Source organism: Chiloscyllium plagiosum, unplaced genomic scaffold (assembly GCF_037043375.1).
Source record: "Chiloscyllium plagiosum isolate Xiang-an unplaced genomic scaffold, Cpla_swu_hap1 HiC_scaffold_10, whole genome shotgun sequence".
Lineage (NCBI taxonomy): Eukaryota > Metazoa > Chordata > Chondrichthyes > Orectolobiformes > Hemiscylliidae > Chiloscyllium > Chiloscyllium plagiosum.
The window spans coordinates 72,055,755-72,071,703 of NW_028270148.1; the positions used below are offsets into that span (position 1 = coordinate 72,055,755).

Here is a 15,949-nt window from a genome sequence, read left to right on the forward strand (position 1 = left end):
GGGATTTAGAGGTAAGGGAAAGTGGATAGTATTATCTGCATTGACTCCAGGCCCCATGAAATCATGTGGCTTCAGACAAAACATGGAAAAACATGCTGTTGACTGTCCAACTTGCTCCCTCAAATGATGAATCATTATTGGTCCTGTTGAACATGTTGAAACAGTGGATTATGAGTGTAGTAAGAAGAGGGAACATATACTGGTCGTGGAGCTTTCAATGTATATTAAGAACAGTGGGTCACTAGTACTATGACTGGCTTAGCTGCTTGAGTCCAGAAAAATATTGGTGCTATACTGGGTTGGCAAAGAGTAGTAGGAGAACCAGTAAGTGGGAATGGCATACCTTAAACCTATCCAATCTAATTGTCACAGATGCATCAACAGTGATGTTGGTAGAAATGTCCACAAAAGATTCCTCATGCAGATTAATTCTTGTATTTATGCCTTTTGAGTTCTTGACCCAAAGGCAGATCCTAGGCGATTATTCACTGAACCAAGATAAGATGCCACGATATTTTTATTGGGTTGGGGAGCCAGGTTCTGAATATATCTGGAAAAGAGCAGACATTGGATTTACACTAAAAGTAGAGAATTCAGATGCAGATGTTAGCTGTGTAATCAACTAACCTAACGCATGTCCACCCGCACCCCAATGCCTCGATACTGACAGGCTTCATTGTGTACATTGGTTTGGTATTTTCCAGTAGTGCCATGCTAACTCTGATGGATTAAGGCTGAATAGAACAGTGTGAAAACTTGTCTGCCTCAATGCTGAGCAATGCATGTCCTCACAATATATTACCTCGTGGCATGTCATATCTCTCATGGCAGTTTAGCCAGATGACCAGCCTGATTTAATGGGTTGTAGAGCCACACTCAGATCATCACCAGATGCACCCAAAAATGAAGTTTCTATATGGCAATATGACAACTCGAGAGTTAGCAGCATGCTATAAATGTCGAGGCAAAAGTGAAGGCTGCAGATGCTGGAGATCAGAGTCTAGATTAGAGTGGTGCTGGAAAAGCACAGCAGGTCAGGCAGCATCCGAGGAGCAGGAAAATCGACATTTCAGGCAAAAGCCCTTCACCAGGACTATGAGGAGACTCCGGGGCGGAGAGATAAATAGGAGGGGAGTGGGGCTGGGGAGAAGGTAGCTGAGAGTGTAGTAGGTGGATGGAGGTAAGGATGAAGGTGATAAGTTGGAACAGGTGGGTGGGAAGGAAGATTGGCAGTTAGGACAGTTCATGAGGATGTTGCTGAGCTGGCTGGTTGGAACTAGGGTAAGGTGGGGGGGGGGGGAAGGGGAACTTCACCAGTTTCCTTATTTTCACCCCCACCTTACCCCACTTCCAACCTGCCAGTTCAGCAACATCCTCATGACCTGTCCTACCTGCCAATCTTCCTTCCCACCTATCCGCTCCACCCTCCTCTCTGACCAATCACCTTCATCCCCATTTCCATCCACCTATTGCACTCTTAGCTACCTTCTCCCCAGCCCCAGCACCCCCCCCACCTCCCATTTATCTCTCCACACAGGAAGCTCCCTGCCTCATTCCTGATGAAGATCTATTGCCCAAAATGTCGATTTTCCCGCTATAAATGTGTAACAATCCTAAATTGAGGATCAGATCAGGACCTCGGCCCTGTCACATCCGTATGTGAATGTTAGTGGACAATTAATAAATAGGAGGCCGAGATGCCACATCATCTGTGAATATGATGCTTTTGAAGTTCAGCTTGAAGTGTTTGCATGAATCTGCAACCAGAAATGCTGAATGGTTGATTCCTATTTGTCACCACCTCTGGTCCTTGCATTCTTAACAAATATTAGTTTTCAGCCAATTTGACTGGTTGCATGTGACATCAGGGAGCTGCTAAGTACCTAGGCGCTCCCAAGGGTGTGGACCCTGATTTATATCTCACTTGTGCTAAAGATCTATGCTGCAGAAGTAGCTATGCTCATTGTTTCAAAACAAATGTTGGGTTTTGTTCTATGTGAAAAATTGTTCAGGATATCTGCAATGTTATCAAGTAGCACAAAAGGAAAGTGTGCAATTGGAGAATGTACCTTCAGCTGCTCAATCCATGACTTATCTGCAATACAAGTTCAGAGGAATGGGTCTTGTGATGCAGTGGAAATGGCCAGAAGGTCTGGGTCTGACCTTCTATGGAGGTGTGTGATAACGTGTCCAAACTTTTTATTAAAAAGTACTTGTAATGTCAGAGTTGGTGCTGTTCGTTGCTGATTGTGTTGAGTAGCACTATTTGTGCTTGTGCAGGTATTTTATCAACCCATGTTTACCTGTACAGATCTGGCAATATTCAGTGCTGGACTGAAAAGTGGCAAGTGACATTGAGGTCACATACAATATTCCTGTATCACAGATGTTACGCACTGGTCTTCAACAAGAGAGACCATAGTTGCCTTCCATTGGTATTCAGTAACATTTCTGAGTGTCCCACTAATAGTTGTCCAGGAATCATAATTCAGTTACCCTCCCAAGTCATACAATATGGACCAAAAACATTGAACTCTCTACCCAGATACCTTCACCACATGACCTGCAGCCTGATGCAAATCATTAAAAGATTGCCTATTTAGAGAGAATCTTTTTAGGAAATTGCTTCAGGAGTTGAATAGCTTATTTTATCTGAAACAGTCTTCTCGATTATCATTACATTTGATAAGGCGGAATACACTGAAACAAAAACAAAAGACTTGCAGAGAGTAGAAATCTGGAATTAAAACAAAGTACTGGAAATGTTCAAGTCTGACAGCACCTGTACAGAGAAAAAACAATTCTTCAAAGTGAAACAGAAATTTTGACATACTTTTTAAGTTGATACACTGTTCACAATATGAACTTTCCTATATTTGAGGAAACTAAAGCCAGATTAGGAAATCATTTTGAAAAATGTTTACATTCAATCTGCAACCTTTAACTCAATTTCTTTCACCGATGATGCTGGTATTTTGACAATTTTCTGTTTTGTGTTTTTAGGACCCGGTGCAGCCTATATATTAACATTTTGATCAGCGAAAGGAAATAAATCATGCTTTTCTTAGCAAGAAGTGTCAGTTGAGCTTAGAGTTTAAGGTCTGCTAGTGTTTGTTTTGGAAATTTTGTTCTATAAATCAATTTTCATCAGTTTTTAAAAAAATATTAAAATCACGCTTTGGGGTTGCATATGAAAATGCAACTAAAATGCTTGATCTTAGTGGTCTTTGTTTGAAGTGTAAATAGAAAAACCATTATAGAACAAAATAATTTCTACACCGTTTGGCAGGGATAATGGTCAAAAGCAAACAAAAACAGAAATTGCTGTAGAAATTCAGCAGATCTGGTAGCATGTGTGAAGAGAAAGCAGAGTTAACATTTCAAGCCTTGTGAACCTCCTCCTGAACTATTAATCAGCGAGGTAAGGTCTTTGTACTGATGATGTAGGATGAGGTAGTAAAGGAGTGAGCAGATAGGGGGAGCCCAGAGAGAGAGAGAGAGAGAGAGAGAAAAGGATAGGCAAACGAAGGGATTGTTGATAATTGGCCTGGGAAGAAGAAAAGCTAGATAGGTCTTAATGGCAGCAATTAAAGCAGCACATTTAATGAGAGGATCTGGATTTGTGGGAATAGGTAATAGTCAAAGACTTGGGATCTTCATACTCTGAAACGGTCAACTCAGTGTTGGAGTTCTGAAAGCTATAAACCACCTATGAGGAAAATGAAATGATGTTTCTCCAGTTTGTTGGAGCACTGCAGCAGGCTTATGTCAGAAATGTTGGTAAGGGAGGATGGTGGTGTATTGCAGTGACAGGCAACTGGAGGTTCAAGATCATTTTTTACAGACCAAATATAGATGTTCCCCAAAGCTGTTACCCAATCTGCATTTACCTCCCAAATGTACAGGAGATCACATTCTGCAAGGACTGCTATTCTGGGACCTTCTCTGGTCCATTTCTGCTCCACTCCTATTCCTCCCAACACTTCCATAGTACCTTTCTATGCAATTGAAAAAGGTGAAACCTTTGTCCATTTACCTTCTCACTGTTACAAGGTTTGATAAGTTTCTCACTGTGCAATGTCCCAGGCACAATTTCCAGGTGAAGCAGCAATTTACCTGCACTTCAATCTAGCCTCCTCTACTTGCTGCTCACAATGTGGTCTCTTCTACATTGAGGCGATGTAACACAGACTAGGTTACTGCTTCGCAGAACACCCATGATAACTCTATTTAGACTACATCTGGAAGGCAGCAACAGAACAAATCAAGATCTGCAGACCAGGAAACCATTGTAAATGAACTTGTCTATTTACTATGTGTTTTATTTCATAAAAGAGAGGGGAACTCTGGACAGTTCTTGTACAGGTAGTTTTAGATTAGATTACATTACAGTGTGGAAACAGGCCCTTCGGCCCAACAAGTCCACACCGACCTGCCGAAGCGCAACCCACCCATACCCTTACATTTACCCATTACCTAACACTACGGGCAATTTAGCATGGCCAATTCACCTGATATGCACATCTTTGGATTGTGGGAGGAAACCGGAGCACCCGGAGGAAACCCACGCAGACACGGGGAGAATGTGCAAACTCCACACAGTAGAACACACATTTCGGCAGCACAATCTATCTATAATGGTACTGAAGAATTAGGGAATGGTATTTTGGAGAACACTTACCTCCTATCTGCAATAACATGATTCCAGCGGGGATTGGTTTACGCAGTTGGTTCTGTGCATGTGCCGATTTTCTTCTTGTTCTGCACATGCTCCAGTGTCCGCACGTGATGATTTTGGTACCGGTCTTCAACTAGGAGAAAGTGAGGACTGCAGATGTGGGAGATCAGAGCTGAAAAATGTGTTGCTAGAAAAGCGCAGCAGGTTAGGCAGCATCCAAGGAGCAGGAGAATCGACATTTCGGGCATAAGCCCTTCTTCAAGAAACTGAAGAAGGGCTTATGCCCGAAATGTTGATTCTCCTGCTCCTTGGATGCTGTTTGACATGCGCTTTTCCAGCAACACGTTTTTCAGTACCAGTCTTCAAGCCATTCTGTGTATGCACCAATGTCAGTTGCCGATAGAGCAGCTTTATATGAGAGGTAATGTGTAGAGTGCAGATTTCTTACATTTTTTTTTAAGAATGTATTGTGTTAATGAAATATGATGTTAACCTTCATTCAGGCTGTGCTTTACATTGTGCTGCACTGTTTGATGATTACTGAACAATCCTGACTGATGTTTGCCCAGGACGTCACTTTTCCCATAGGCCCCATTATTTCTATTAAGCGAGGTTTGCTGGAACACAACTTTGGCGTTATAGGAGAACTACCTGTATATTAAATTTCAATTTAGAATCCGAACACAGTTTTCAGAAACAGGGTCTTTCAAATTTTGTCCACATTCATCCTAAGTGCAAGTTAGTTCTAGACAATTTAAAAAAAACTTAAACATGCCCAAAGTAGATCTAAATATTATAGATGTTGGAATCCAAACTGAGCATCACCTGAGCATTTATGACTGAACTTTGCCTGGGTAATAGAGATTTGGCCTATAACAAAGTACAGTGATGAACTTATTCCCTGAGTTTGCTGCATAACTGAGCTGTGTTTGTGCAACTTACTGTATGTATACATTGTCATTAGGTTGATGAGAGTGAAAGTCGTGGGCTGCTGCAGCTCCAAAATTGCAATATTTTGAATAATATATTTAGAATCCGAACACAGTTTTCAGAAACAGGGTCTTTCAAATTTTGTCCACATTCATCCTAAGTGCAAGTTAGTTCTAGACAATTTAAAAAAAACTTAAACATGCCCAAAGTAGATCTAAATATTATGGTTTATTTGGTTCATCTAAATCTCCATATTGCTGCAGCTAGTAGGACTTTCTCAGTATTTGCACAAGTTATTTATTTATCTCAGTTCATCTATTATGCTTTGTCTCTTCTCCAGTAGGTATAGATGTCTATTTGAGAATTGTACCATTGAAATTTAAAGGCTCAGTGTGTTACTTGGTACACAGTATTAAATTCCAAATGTGAAGATAGGATTTCAGAATCACAACAGTGAGCTTTCTAAATGGGTAATTGTACTGGAATGATATTTCCCTGTTTTATTCTTTCTAATAAATAAATGTTTATCCTTTTTCCTAGGGAATGTATATTAAATCAACATATGATGGACTGCATGTTGTTACTGGTACAACAGAAAATGTGAGTAAGAAATTTGCTGATAATTTCAACTTCGAATGGCAAATCTATGATTTTGGGTTTTTAATCAGAGTACATTGTGCCTTATTTTAGTTGTGTTTTCTTTCTTCTAATTTGCATTAATTGAAAACTTTGAAGCTCTCTTACAAGAGATGGCAAGCTAACAAGTCTTCAATTATGCAAATTCACGTTCTTTTTCCAAAAATAAATTATACTTCAGCAAACTTTTAATTAAACAGCCCTGATGGGACTGGAGGTGTGCTGGCTGATCAAGAGGTCCACATAATCAATGTAAAAACATGCACACTATGTAATAGAAGCCCAATGCACAGGGTATCGACATCACTGTTATACATTACTTAGTGTCAAGCTCTTAAGTTTTATTTAAGACAAACTTATATTATTTATCAGCAGAGAGCCTGCTCACTTGCATCGTCCACTGACTACTCTGACTTCATGGTGATCACAAAAACATGGTAAACGTCTGGTGTTTGAGGTATATAACTTATCGAGAATGCCAGTTCATAAGGTGCTGGTTAAAATAAAGCTTGCTGTACATTGATTATTCAAATACTTTTGTGCATATCCACAGTCCGTGGAGTCCTGTATGTGTTTGGGTAATAGATGTTGTGTGATGGGTCCTGACAACCATTACCTTGAAAGATGTGTCTGGTAGATTTGCTGTCACCATCCTCCTCTTGGGTTGGGATTAGTGTGTGACTGGTGTAGTATAGTACAGGAAAGCCACTTATAGTCTAATGAGCAGATTTTCTTGTCTTAAACAACATTGTAGTTTGTGTGATAAAAATTGTTTAGGTTATTGTTTCTGATACTACCAAACCAATGTCAGTGAGAGAGATTGAGGATGGTAGGTCTATCTTTGCGACTCAGAGCTGTTCTACTCTGATCCATATGATCAGATCATATTGGGTGGTGCTTAATGCGTTCCTCAGCGATAATCCTTTCAGAGCTTAATGCCTTATACAACAAGAGACAGCAGTAAAGTCACTTTGGAAATCAGAGTGTGCATCATATACATCTGTGAAGGTAAATTGATTAATTAAGCTGATATCTGAATCTATATGTGCAATACAACAAGACAATTCATAGACTGTTCCCTGTTTGTCAACATTGTCACAGCAATAAATGCATATTAACAACTATACTGGACATTGGTTATGATATTTGCTTTGCGGTTTTAGATTTTAGTTCTTCTGCAATTAGTTTGTTTACTGCCAGAAAACTGTTTTTCTAGCCTATCTAATAAATCTACTACTACTTTAGTCCAACATCCTTGTCTACTTATACATTCATCATTATTTACGGTTTATATTAGCCATCTGTTTTCTTTTCTCATTTCTTTCTTCAGCGTGTTTATGCCTTTCATGCTGACTAAGGCCTATCTTGGTGGAAAATTTAAGTGGACAGTACTTGCATTGAAAAGTCTCTTCTAAATTAACTGTATTATCCTTATTACATTTAGAGTAGTGACACGCTACCGCATAGTAGCTTCCTTCCCATCCACACTGACTGCAAGTGGCTCTTATTGATTTAACTCCTTTACAGCTTTTAACATGTTTTCTATACTGACCCATTGTATTAAATATATTTTAAGCATTGATGGCAATTAAAGACATCTATGGGATACCGAAATACTAAATCAACATTTAATTTTATTTTGGCCATTGGATACCATAACACAGGGATCTATTAAGTTATTACACTTCATCTCACTTCCTTGCTCATTATTCAAATTCAAAGGACCCCCATAGTTGGAGTTATAAAAAAAAAATTTAGATTTAATAAAACCTGGATTGTGGGGAAGGGACTGCTCCTCGTTACTTTCTGTTTGGTCGCTCACCTTTCTCGTTGCAATTTAAATTTGGGAACTCTCACTTGCTACAAGGAGCAAACTAGGGGTCTCATCTGTTTGTGTATACACTGACGACGACGTCCTGTTGTGGTTAACACATTTGGCACACGCGTCGCCACTAACGTGCGTGCAAGGCGGTTGTTTACCCGGTTGTCCACCCAACCGGATACAGGAAAGAATGGCATGAGGGCTATTCCACCTCTTGCTTTGTTTTAAATATCCTAGGGTAAGTGACGCACACAGGTCGACAGCCATCTCATATTCCTTCTGTCGTCGTACACGCTGACCCAACTTGAGTACTGCTCTAGCAACGGCCAAATGATCCATCAAATCGAGCACCCTTTGTCATTTTGTTACCAGGGAAACCAACACTACAAGTAAAAACGCGGTAGATGTGACTACGCAAGCAAGCTGTTGGAAATCCAATGAAAACAGCTGTAGTCACATTTCCCCACTCCCCCAAAATACTTCTGAAATACTGCATTCAATTCTGTATTCCTGCTTTAGGGTGGATGTTGTGAAACTTGAAAGGGTTCAGAACAAGACTTACAAGAATGTTGACAGGGTCAGAGGGTTTGAGCTATAGAGAGAGGCTGAATAGGCTGGGACTATTTTACCTGGAGCATCAGAAGCTGAAGGGGTGACCTAATAAAGGTTTTTATAAAATCATGAGGAGCATGGATAGGGTGAATAGCCAACGTCTTTTCCCCAGAATGGGGGCGTCCAGAGTTAGAGGGTACAGGTTTAAGGTGAGATGGAAAAGATATAAAAGGGACCTAAGGGGCAACTTTTTCACACAGAGGGCAGTGTGTGTGTATGGAATGAGCTGCCAGAGGATGTAGTGGAGTCTGGTCTGATTACAGCATTTAAAAGGCATCTGGATGGGTATGTGAATAGGAAGGATTGAGAGGGATATGGGCCAAATGCTGGCAATTGCGACTAGATTTATTTAGGATATCTAGTTGGCATGGACAAGTTGGACTGAAATGTTTGTTTCCATGCTGTACATCTCTATGACTCTAATGACCTGTATTTTTGTGACAAGGGACTTCACAGGAGGATTATGAAGCAAAATACATCATTGAGCCACATGAGGTATCAGGACAGATGACTAAGACCTGGTCAAAAAGATAGGGTTTAAGATGTGTTTAAAAGGAGGAAAGAGTGTAGCAAGGGAAAAGAAATTTGAGGTTAGGACCTGAAGACATAGAGTCATACAGATGTACAACATGGAAACAGACTCTTCGGTTCAACCCGTCCGTGCCAACCACATAACCCAACCCAATTTAGTCCCACCAGGAAAACCAACACTACAAGTAAAAACGCGGTAGATGTGACTACGCAAGCAAGCTGTTGGAAATCCAATGAAAACAGCTGTAGTCACATTTCCCCACTCCTCCAAAATACTTCTGAAATACTGCATTCAATTCTGTATTCCTGCTTTAGGCCCATATCCCGGCCCATATCCCTCCAAACCCTTTCTATTCTTATACCCATCCAAATGCCTCTTAAATGTCGCAATTGTACCAGTCTTCACCACTTTCTCAGGTAGCTCATTCCATACACGTACCACCCTCTGAGTGAAAAGGTTGCTCCTTAGGTCTCTTTTATATCTTTCCCCTCTCACCCTAAACCTATGCCCTCTAGTTCTGGACTCCCTGACCCCAGGGAAAAGACTTTGCCTGTTTACCCTATCCATGCCCCCTCATAATTTTGTTTAAAATTAGCCTCCACTCCAGGGAAAACAGCCCCAGCCTGTTCAGCCTCTCCCTATAGCTCAAATCCTCCAACTCTGGCAACATCCTTGTAAATCTTTTCTGAACCCTTTCAAGTTTCACAACATCTTTCCGATAGGAAGGAGACCAGAATTGCACGCAATATTCCAACAGTGGCCTAACCAATGTCCTGTATAGCTGCAACATGATCTCCCAACTCCTGTACTCAATACTCTGACCAATAAAGGAAAGCATACCAAACCTATCTACCTGCGACTCCACTTTCAAGGAGCTGTGAACTTGCACTTCAAGGTCTCTTTGTTCAGCAACACTCCCAAGGACCTTACCATTAAATATATAAGTCCTGTTCAGATTTGCTTTCCCAAAATGCAGCACCTCGCATTTATCTGAACTAAACTCCATCTGCCACTTCTCAGCCCATTGGCCCATCTGGTTAAGATCCTGTTGTAATCTGAGGTACCTCTTCGCTGTCCACTACACCTCCAATTTTGGTGTCATCTGCAAACTTACTAACTGTACCTCTTATGCTCGCATCCAAATCATTTATGTAAATCTCAAAAAGTAGAAGACCCAGCAGCGATCCTTGTGGCACTCCACTGGTCGCAGGCCTCCAGTCTGAAAAACAACCCTCCACCACCACCCTTTGAGCCAGTTCTGTATCCAAATGGCTAGTTCTCCTCCTTATATTCCATGAAATCTAACCTTGCTCATCAGTCTCCCATGGGGAACCTTGTCGAACGTCTTACTGAAGTCCATATAGATCACATCTACTGCTCTGCCCTCATCAATCCTCTTTGTTACTTCTTCAAAATACTCAATCAAGTTTGTGAGACATGGTTTCCCACGCACAAAGCCATGTTGACTATGCCTAATCAGTCCTTGCCTTTCCAAATACATGGTATTCCTGATGAAGGGCTTTTGCCCGAAACGTCAGTTCTCCTGCTCCTCGGATGCTGCCTGAACTGCTGTGCTTTTCCTGCACCACTCTAATCCAGAATCTGGTTTCCAGCATCTGCAGTCATTGTTTTTACCTCACTGGTCTATAGTTCCCTGGATTGTCCTTACCGCCCTTCTTCAGCAGTGGCACCACGTTTGCCAACCTCCAGTCTTCTGACACCTCACCTGTAACTATCGATGATATAAATATCTCAGCAAGTAACATGGAGCTATTGTCATATTCCTAGAAGATGTAATTTATAAGTTTGGCACACAGATTATTTTGGTGAGATCAAAAACAGACTGGAGAGATTCCAAAATGGAGCTGCTTAAAAGATGAACATACATTTAATGGCAACCATCTCTCCTGGAAATTCAGAGAGAAAACGGAGATTAGAAATGGGGCTGTTTTTGAAGGACAGAGGGGCCAAATTTGGTTTTATTTTCAGAGGAAAGACGTATACTAGTGGATGGGAAGAGGGGTCTAATATCTGCAGTGAATGTGCCATTCATAATAAAAGCAAATATATGAAAATGCTGGAAATCTGAGAGTTCTGGAGAAACACAGCAGGTCTGGCAGCATCTGTGGAGAGCAGAGTTACCATTTTAAATGCAATAGTACTCTTCTTCAGAAGAAGGTATACAAACTCCCTTGCAACAACCATAACAAGCACCACACTGGATAAAATGGAAGAAAATTAGCCATCCATTTAAACACCTATTAGCAACTAAACGACATGATCCACTCTCCCTCATCTCCGTAAAGATGGACCAAGAGGGTCGTCAATTCTACTATGACAAAGTAACCATTCTAGGACAAGCTAATCAGAGACGAGCCAGAGTGTTCTTAAATCTGGTTTTCAATCAAAAAGGCAATCAACAAACGCATAGACCCAGTGTACAAACTGCTACAGAAAAGACCTGGAAGTGACACTCACCCCAACAGACCCCACATAAAAAACCAAGCAGAAAACAGAACAACACTTCATGGAAGTCTCACTGATGATGATACCCAGTATGGTAATGAAACATCTGCACAATAACCTAGCTGCTCCACGAGCTAACCAACTACCTCACTCTTCTTCAGAACACCATTCATAACGTTGGTTGGTATGGAACCACAAAGGTATTTGGGTAGTTTGCATCTTATAGAAAGTAGGATAAAAGGAGCAAGAAGTGGACCTAATTGGGCAAGAGCTTGAACAAGGCATCAGAGGACATGGTGAAAGAAACTAGAGGAAGGTGCAAAATTGAGGTTAGGATAGGGGGCATTGTGGAGGTATCCCCCTCCTAAACCAGCACACCCTTCCTTCAATATGGGGTCTGCTCACAATATTCCAAATGCAGTCTGACTAGAACCTTATACAGCCTCTGCAGTACCTTTCTTCGCTTGTGCTTTAACTCTCTTGAAATGAATGTTAACATTGCATTTGACTTCCTAACTGCCAATTGAATATGCATGTTAACCATAAGAGAATCCTGAACTAGGGCTCCCAAGTCCACTTGTGCTTCAGATTTTCAAAGCCTATCCCCATTTAGAAAGTAGACTATGCCACTTTTGCTCCTGTTAAAGTGTATAACCTCACACTTTCCCACATTGTAGTCCATCTGCCACTTTGCCCACTCTCCAACCTGTCCAGATCCTTCTGTAGCCTCCCCACTTGCTCAACACTATCTATGCCTCCATCTTTGTGTCATCTACAGACTTAGTAACAATGCCCTCAGTTCCTTCGTCATGAATAGATGTAGTCCCGACACTGATCCCTGCAGAACTCCACCAGTCACCAGATGCCATTCTGAAAAAGACCCCATTATCTCTACTCCCTGCCTTCTGCTAGTCAGCCAATCCTCTGTGTGCCAGAACCTTGCCCCTAACACCATGAGCTGTTATTTTATTTAGCAGCCTTTGTCACTTCCTTGAAATCCAAATAAATCACATGCACTGGTTCTCCTTTGTCTAATTTGCTCATTGGTTCCTCAAAGAATTCTAATAGATTTGTCAGCCATAACCCCTCCTTGATAAAGCCCTACTGGCTCAGCTATTTTTATCATGCACTTCCAAGCATTCCACAATCTCATTCTTAATAACAGACTCTAAAGTCTTGTCGATGACCAAAGTCAGGCCTAAGGTTTCCTGTGTTCTGCCTCCCTTAAACATGAGTACTAGATCAGTCATTTTCCAGTCCTCTGGGGCCATCCCTGACTTGTGATTCTTGAAAGGCCACCACTAATACCTCTACAATCTCCTCAACTACCTTCTTCAGAGGTAGTCCATCTAGTATGGGTGATACCTTTCCACTTCTCCAGCACCTTCTCCTTAGTAATAGCCACAGAATTACTCTCTGCCCCCCCCTCCTCCAAACCACCACTATTGCCCTTTGCTTTTTTTTTCAGTTATCCTCTGCTGGTTTTTAAAAGGCTTCTCAGGAATTCATGAAACGTCACCACTTTGTATGCTTTTACTTTTATGCTGTCCCTCACTTGCCTTGTTGGCTATCAGTGCCTTGTGCTCCCCTTAATATTTCTTCCTTGGGATGATTGTGCTGTGCCTCCCGAATTACTTCCGCAACTCCAACCATTGCTGCTCTACCATCTTCCCTGCCAGTCTCCTGCTTCAAACAACTCTGGCCAGCTCCTCCCTCATGTCTTTAGAAATTACCTTTACTCAGTTGTAATATCGTTCTGTCTGATTCCAGCTTCTCCATCTCAAACTGCAGGGTGAACTCTACCATATTATGGTCACTGCTCCTTACTGGGTTCCTTTGTCTCAAATTCGCTCAACCACCAAATCCAGAATTACCTGTTCTCTGGTGTGTTCTACCAGAAGCTGCTCCAAAAAAAGTCTCGGGGGCATTCCATAAATTCATTTTCCTAAGATCTGATTTCACAAGTCCATTTGCATATTGAAGTCCCTTATGATTATTGTAATAATGCATTTCTTACATGTCTTTTCTATCTTTGTGAGAAGAATTTGTAGCTCTTGTTTTGTGTACTGCATATATTTAAGTACAACACCCTCTGCCCTGCATTGTTGTGGTTCTGTCTACTAAGGACCAACTATCCTTAGTAGCCACACACGCAGATGACAAGCAACATGAGTTCGACTGGGACAACACTACTATTTTAGGACAAGCCAAACAAAGAACAGCCAGGGAATTCCTAGAGACATGGCACTCATCCACAGATCCTATCAACAAACACATCGACCTGGACCCAATATATCGGTCACTGCAGCGGACAGCTGGAACTGACAACCGGAAGCGGCAGATACAAATCACTATAAATGCTGGAGGAAACATCACAGAAGCGCTTCACAGGAGGCTCCCAAGCACTGAGGATGTCACCTAGACAGGGGACGAAACGTCTGCAACACAAATTCCCAGCTCGGCGAACAGAACCACAACATGTCTTTTCTATGCCTGACTTCTTCCGTTCTCCACATCCTACCTACTGCTAGGAGGCTTGTATAGAGCTTTTTTTTCCCTTCTGTGGTTCCTCGTCACTCTCAGCGCAGGTTCTATATCTTCGGACTCCATATCCCTTGCTATTGATCTAATTTTGTTTCTTAGTGACAAGACAACCCCACCTTCTCTGCCCATCTGCCTGCCAGTTTCAGTCTGCAGTACAAGCTCATTCATCTTGTTTTGTGTACTGCATATATTTAAGTACAACACCCTCTGTCCTGCATTGACCACCACCCCTCATCTGTTGTGCCTGATGATGTTAGATTCCTGACCCTTTCCACACTCTGTTATTTGATGTGGCAACTTTCATAACCCCTCCTGAGTTCCCCCCACAATCCTCTTAAGTTTTTCCATACTTTTCCATGCAGGTTAACCCCTATAAGCCCTATCTGCAGCTCTAGTTATTTGATTCACCAAGACTCTGGTCCCAGCATGACTCAAGTGGAGCCCATCCAATTGGAACAGCTCTCTCTTCCCAAGTACTGTCACATGAATTCAAACTTGTTTCTTCCACTGCAATCTTTGGGCCATATGTTTACCTCTTTAATCTTGTTGACCCTCAAATTAGGTCAGTGGTCAATTACTGGAGGGTACATAGATATTTCTCTCATGGTTCAGAGAGTAATCTGGAGCGTATTACCTTTTTTGGTTCTGCTTTATAATTTAGCCCCGAGCTGCTCATATTCCCTCAGCAGGACTTCTTTATTCTTTCTAATGTTATTGTTGGTGTCTGTGTGGACCATAACAACTAGATTTTTTTACCCTTGTACTCCAAGTTCCTCTGCAACCCAGATGAGGTACCCTGAACTGGGGCACCAGGCAGGTAACAAAGCCTTTGGGACTCTCTGTCCTGGCCACAGAACAGTGTCTGTTCCCTTACTATACTACCCCCCCGCCCCCCCCCCCCCGATTATAATAACGTTTTTGTTTCTTTCCCCTCCTTTTGAATGGCTCTCTGTACCATGGTGCTCTGGTCAGTTTACTCATCCTCCCTCCAGCCTCCACACACATCCAGATAGGGAGCAAGAATCTCAAACCTGTTGGCTCGTTCCAGGGCTGAGATTTCTTCACTACCTCTTGGATCCCTCTACCTGCCTTGTTTGTGGTAATATCCTCCTATAACTAACAGCTGACCAAATTTGAGGTAGTTGATCTAGTGGGTGTGACAGCCTCCTGGTCCAGGTAATTCTGCCCCTCCCTGCTCTGTGTTCAAAGCTTCAACTCCAGAGATCCTCAAGTGACCATTTGCTACAAATGTGCTCACTATGCACCACAATGGGGTCCACCAGCTCCCATAACATTGGGTATAACACATTGCCCGAGTTGGCTTCTCTCTTTTATTTATATTTGAAAATCAAATTTAGAACTTTCATACTTTTAATCTGTAGCTTATAAATATTTCCTCTATTTGCCTTCAATCTGAAAGCAATCTGTTATAGCAGCTATCGCCAACCAATGAACTTAATTTACCTGGAATGTTACTCCTTAGTGCAGGGCCCCATTCATGATCATGGGCTTAAATTTATCCAGTTTAAATGAAAATCTGACAAACTACAAGTCAAAAATAACCCAAAAAGTACCTCTTCCCCTCTGCACCAAATTTCCAAGCTGCCTCCAAATTCCCCAAACTGTATACTAGCTCGTGCTGTGTCTTCCTCTGGACAGGGATCTGTCCTTCATGACAGTGTGAAGCTTACTGACCTTGATGAAGATTCCATTAGCATCTTGTGCTTGT

General features: G+C 41.8%; 1 protein-coding gene across 4 annotated transcripts in view; it reads left to right on the top strand.

Annotated features, from left to right (window-relative positions):
• cnksr3 (cnksr family member 3) overlaps positions 1-15,949 on the top strand; it is a 191,389-nt gene that overhangs the window by 139,692 nt on the left and 35,748 nt on the right. For all 4 annotated transcript variants that reach the window (XM_087991445.1, XM_087991444.1, XM_043696124.2 and 1 more), the window contains exon 7: positions 6,149-6,208. In XM_087991445.1, the coding sequence (XP_087847571.1) occupies positions 6,149-6,208 (60 nt within the window). The remainder of the gene's footprint in view (positions 1-6,148; positions 6,209-15,949) is intronic.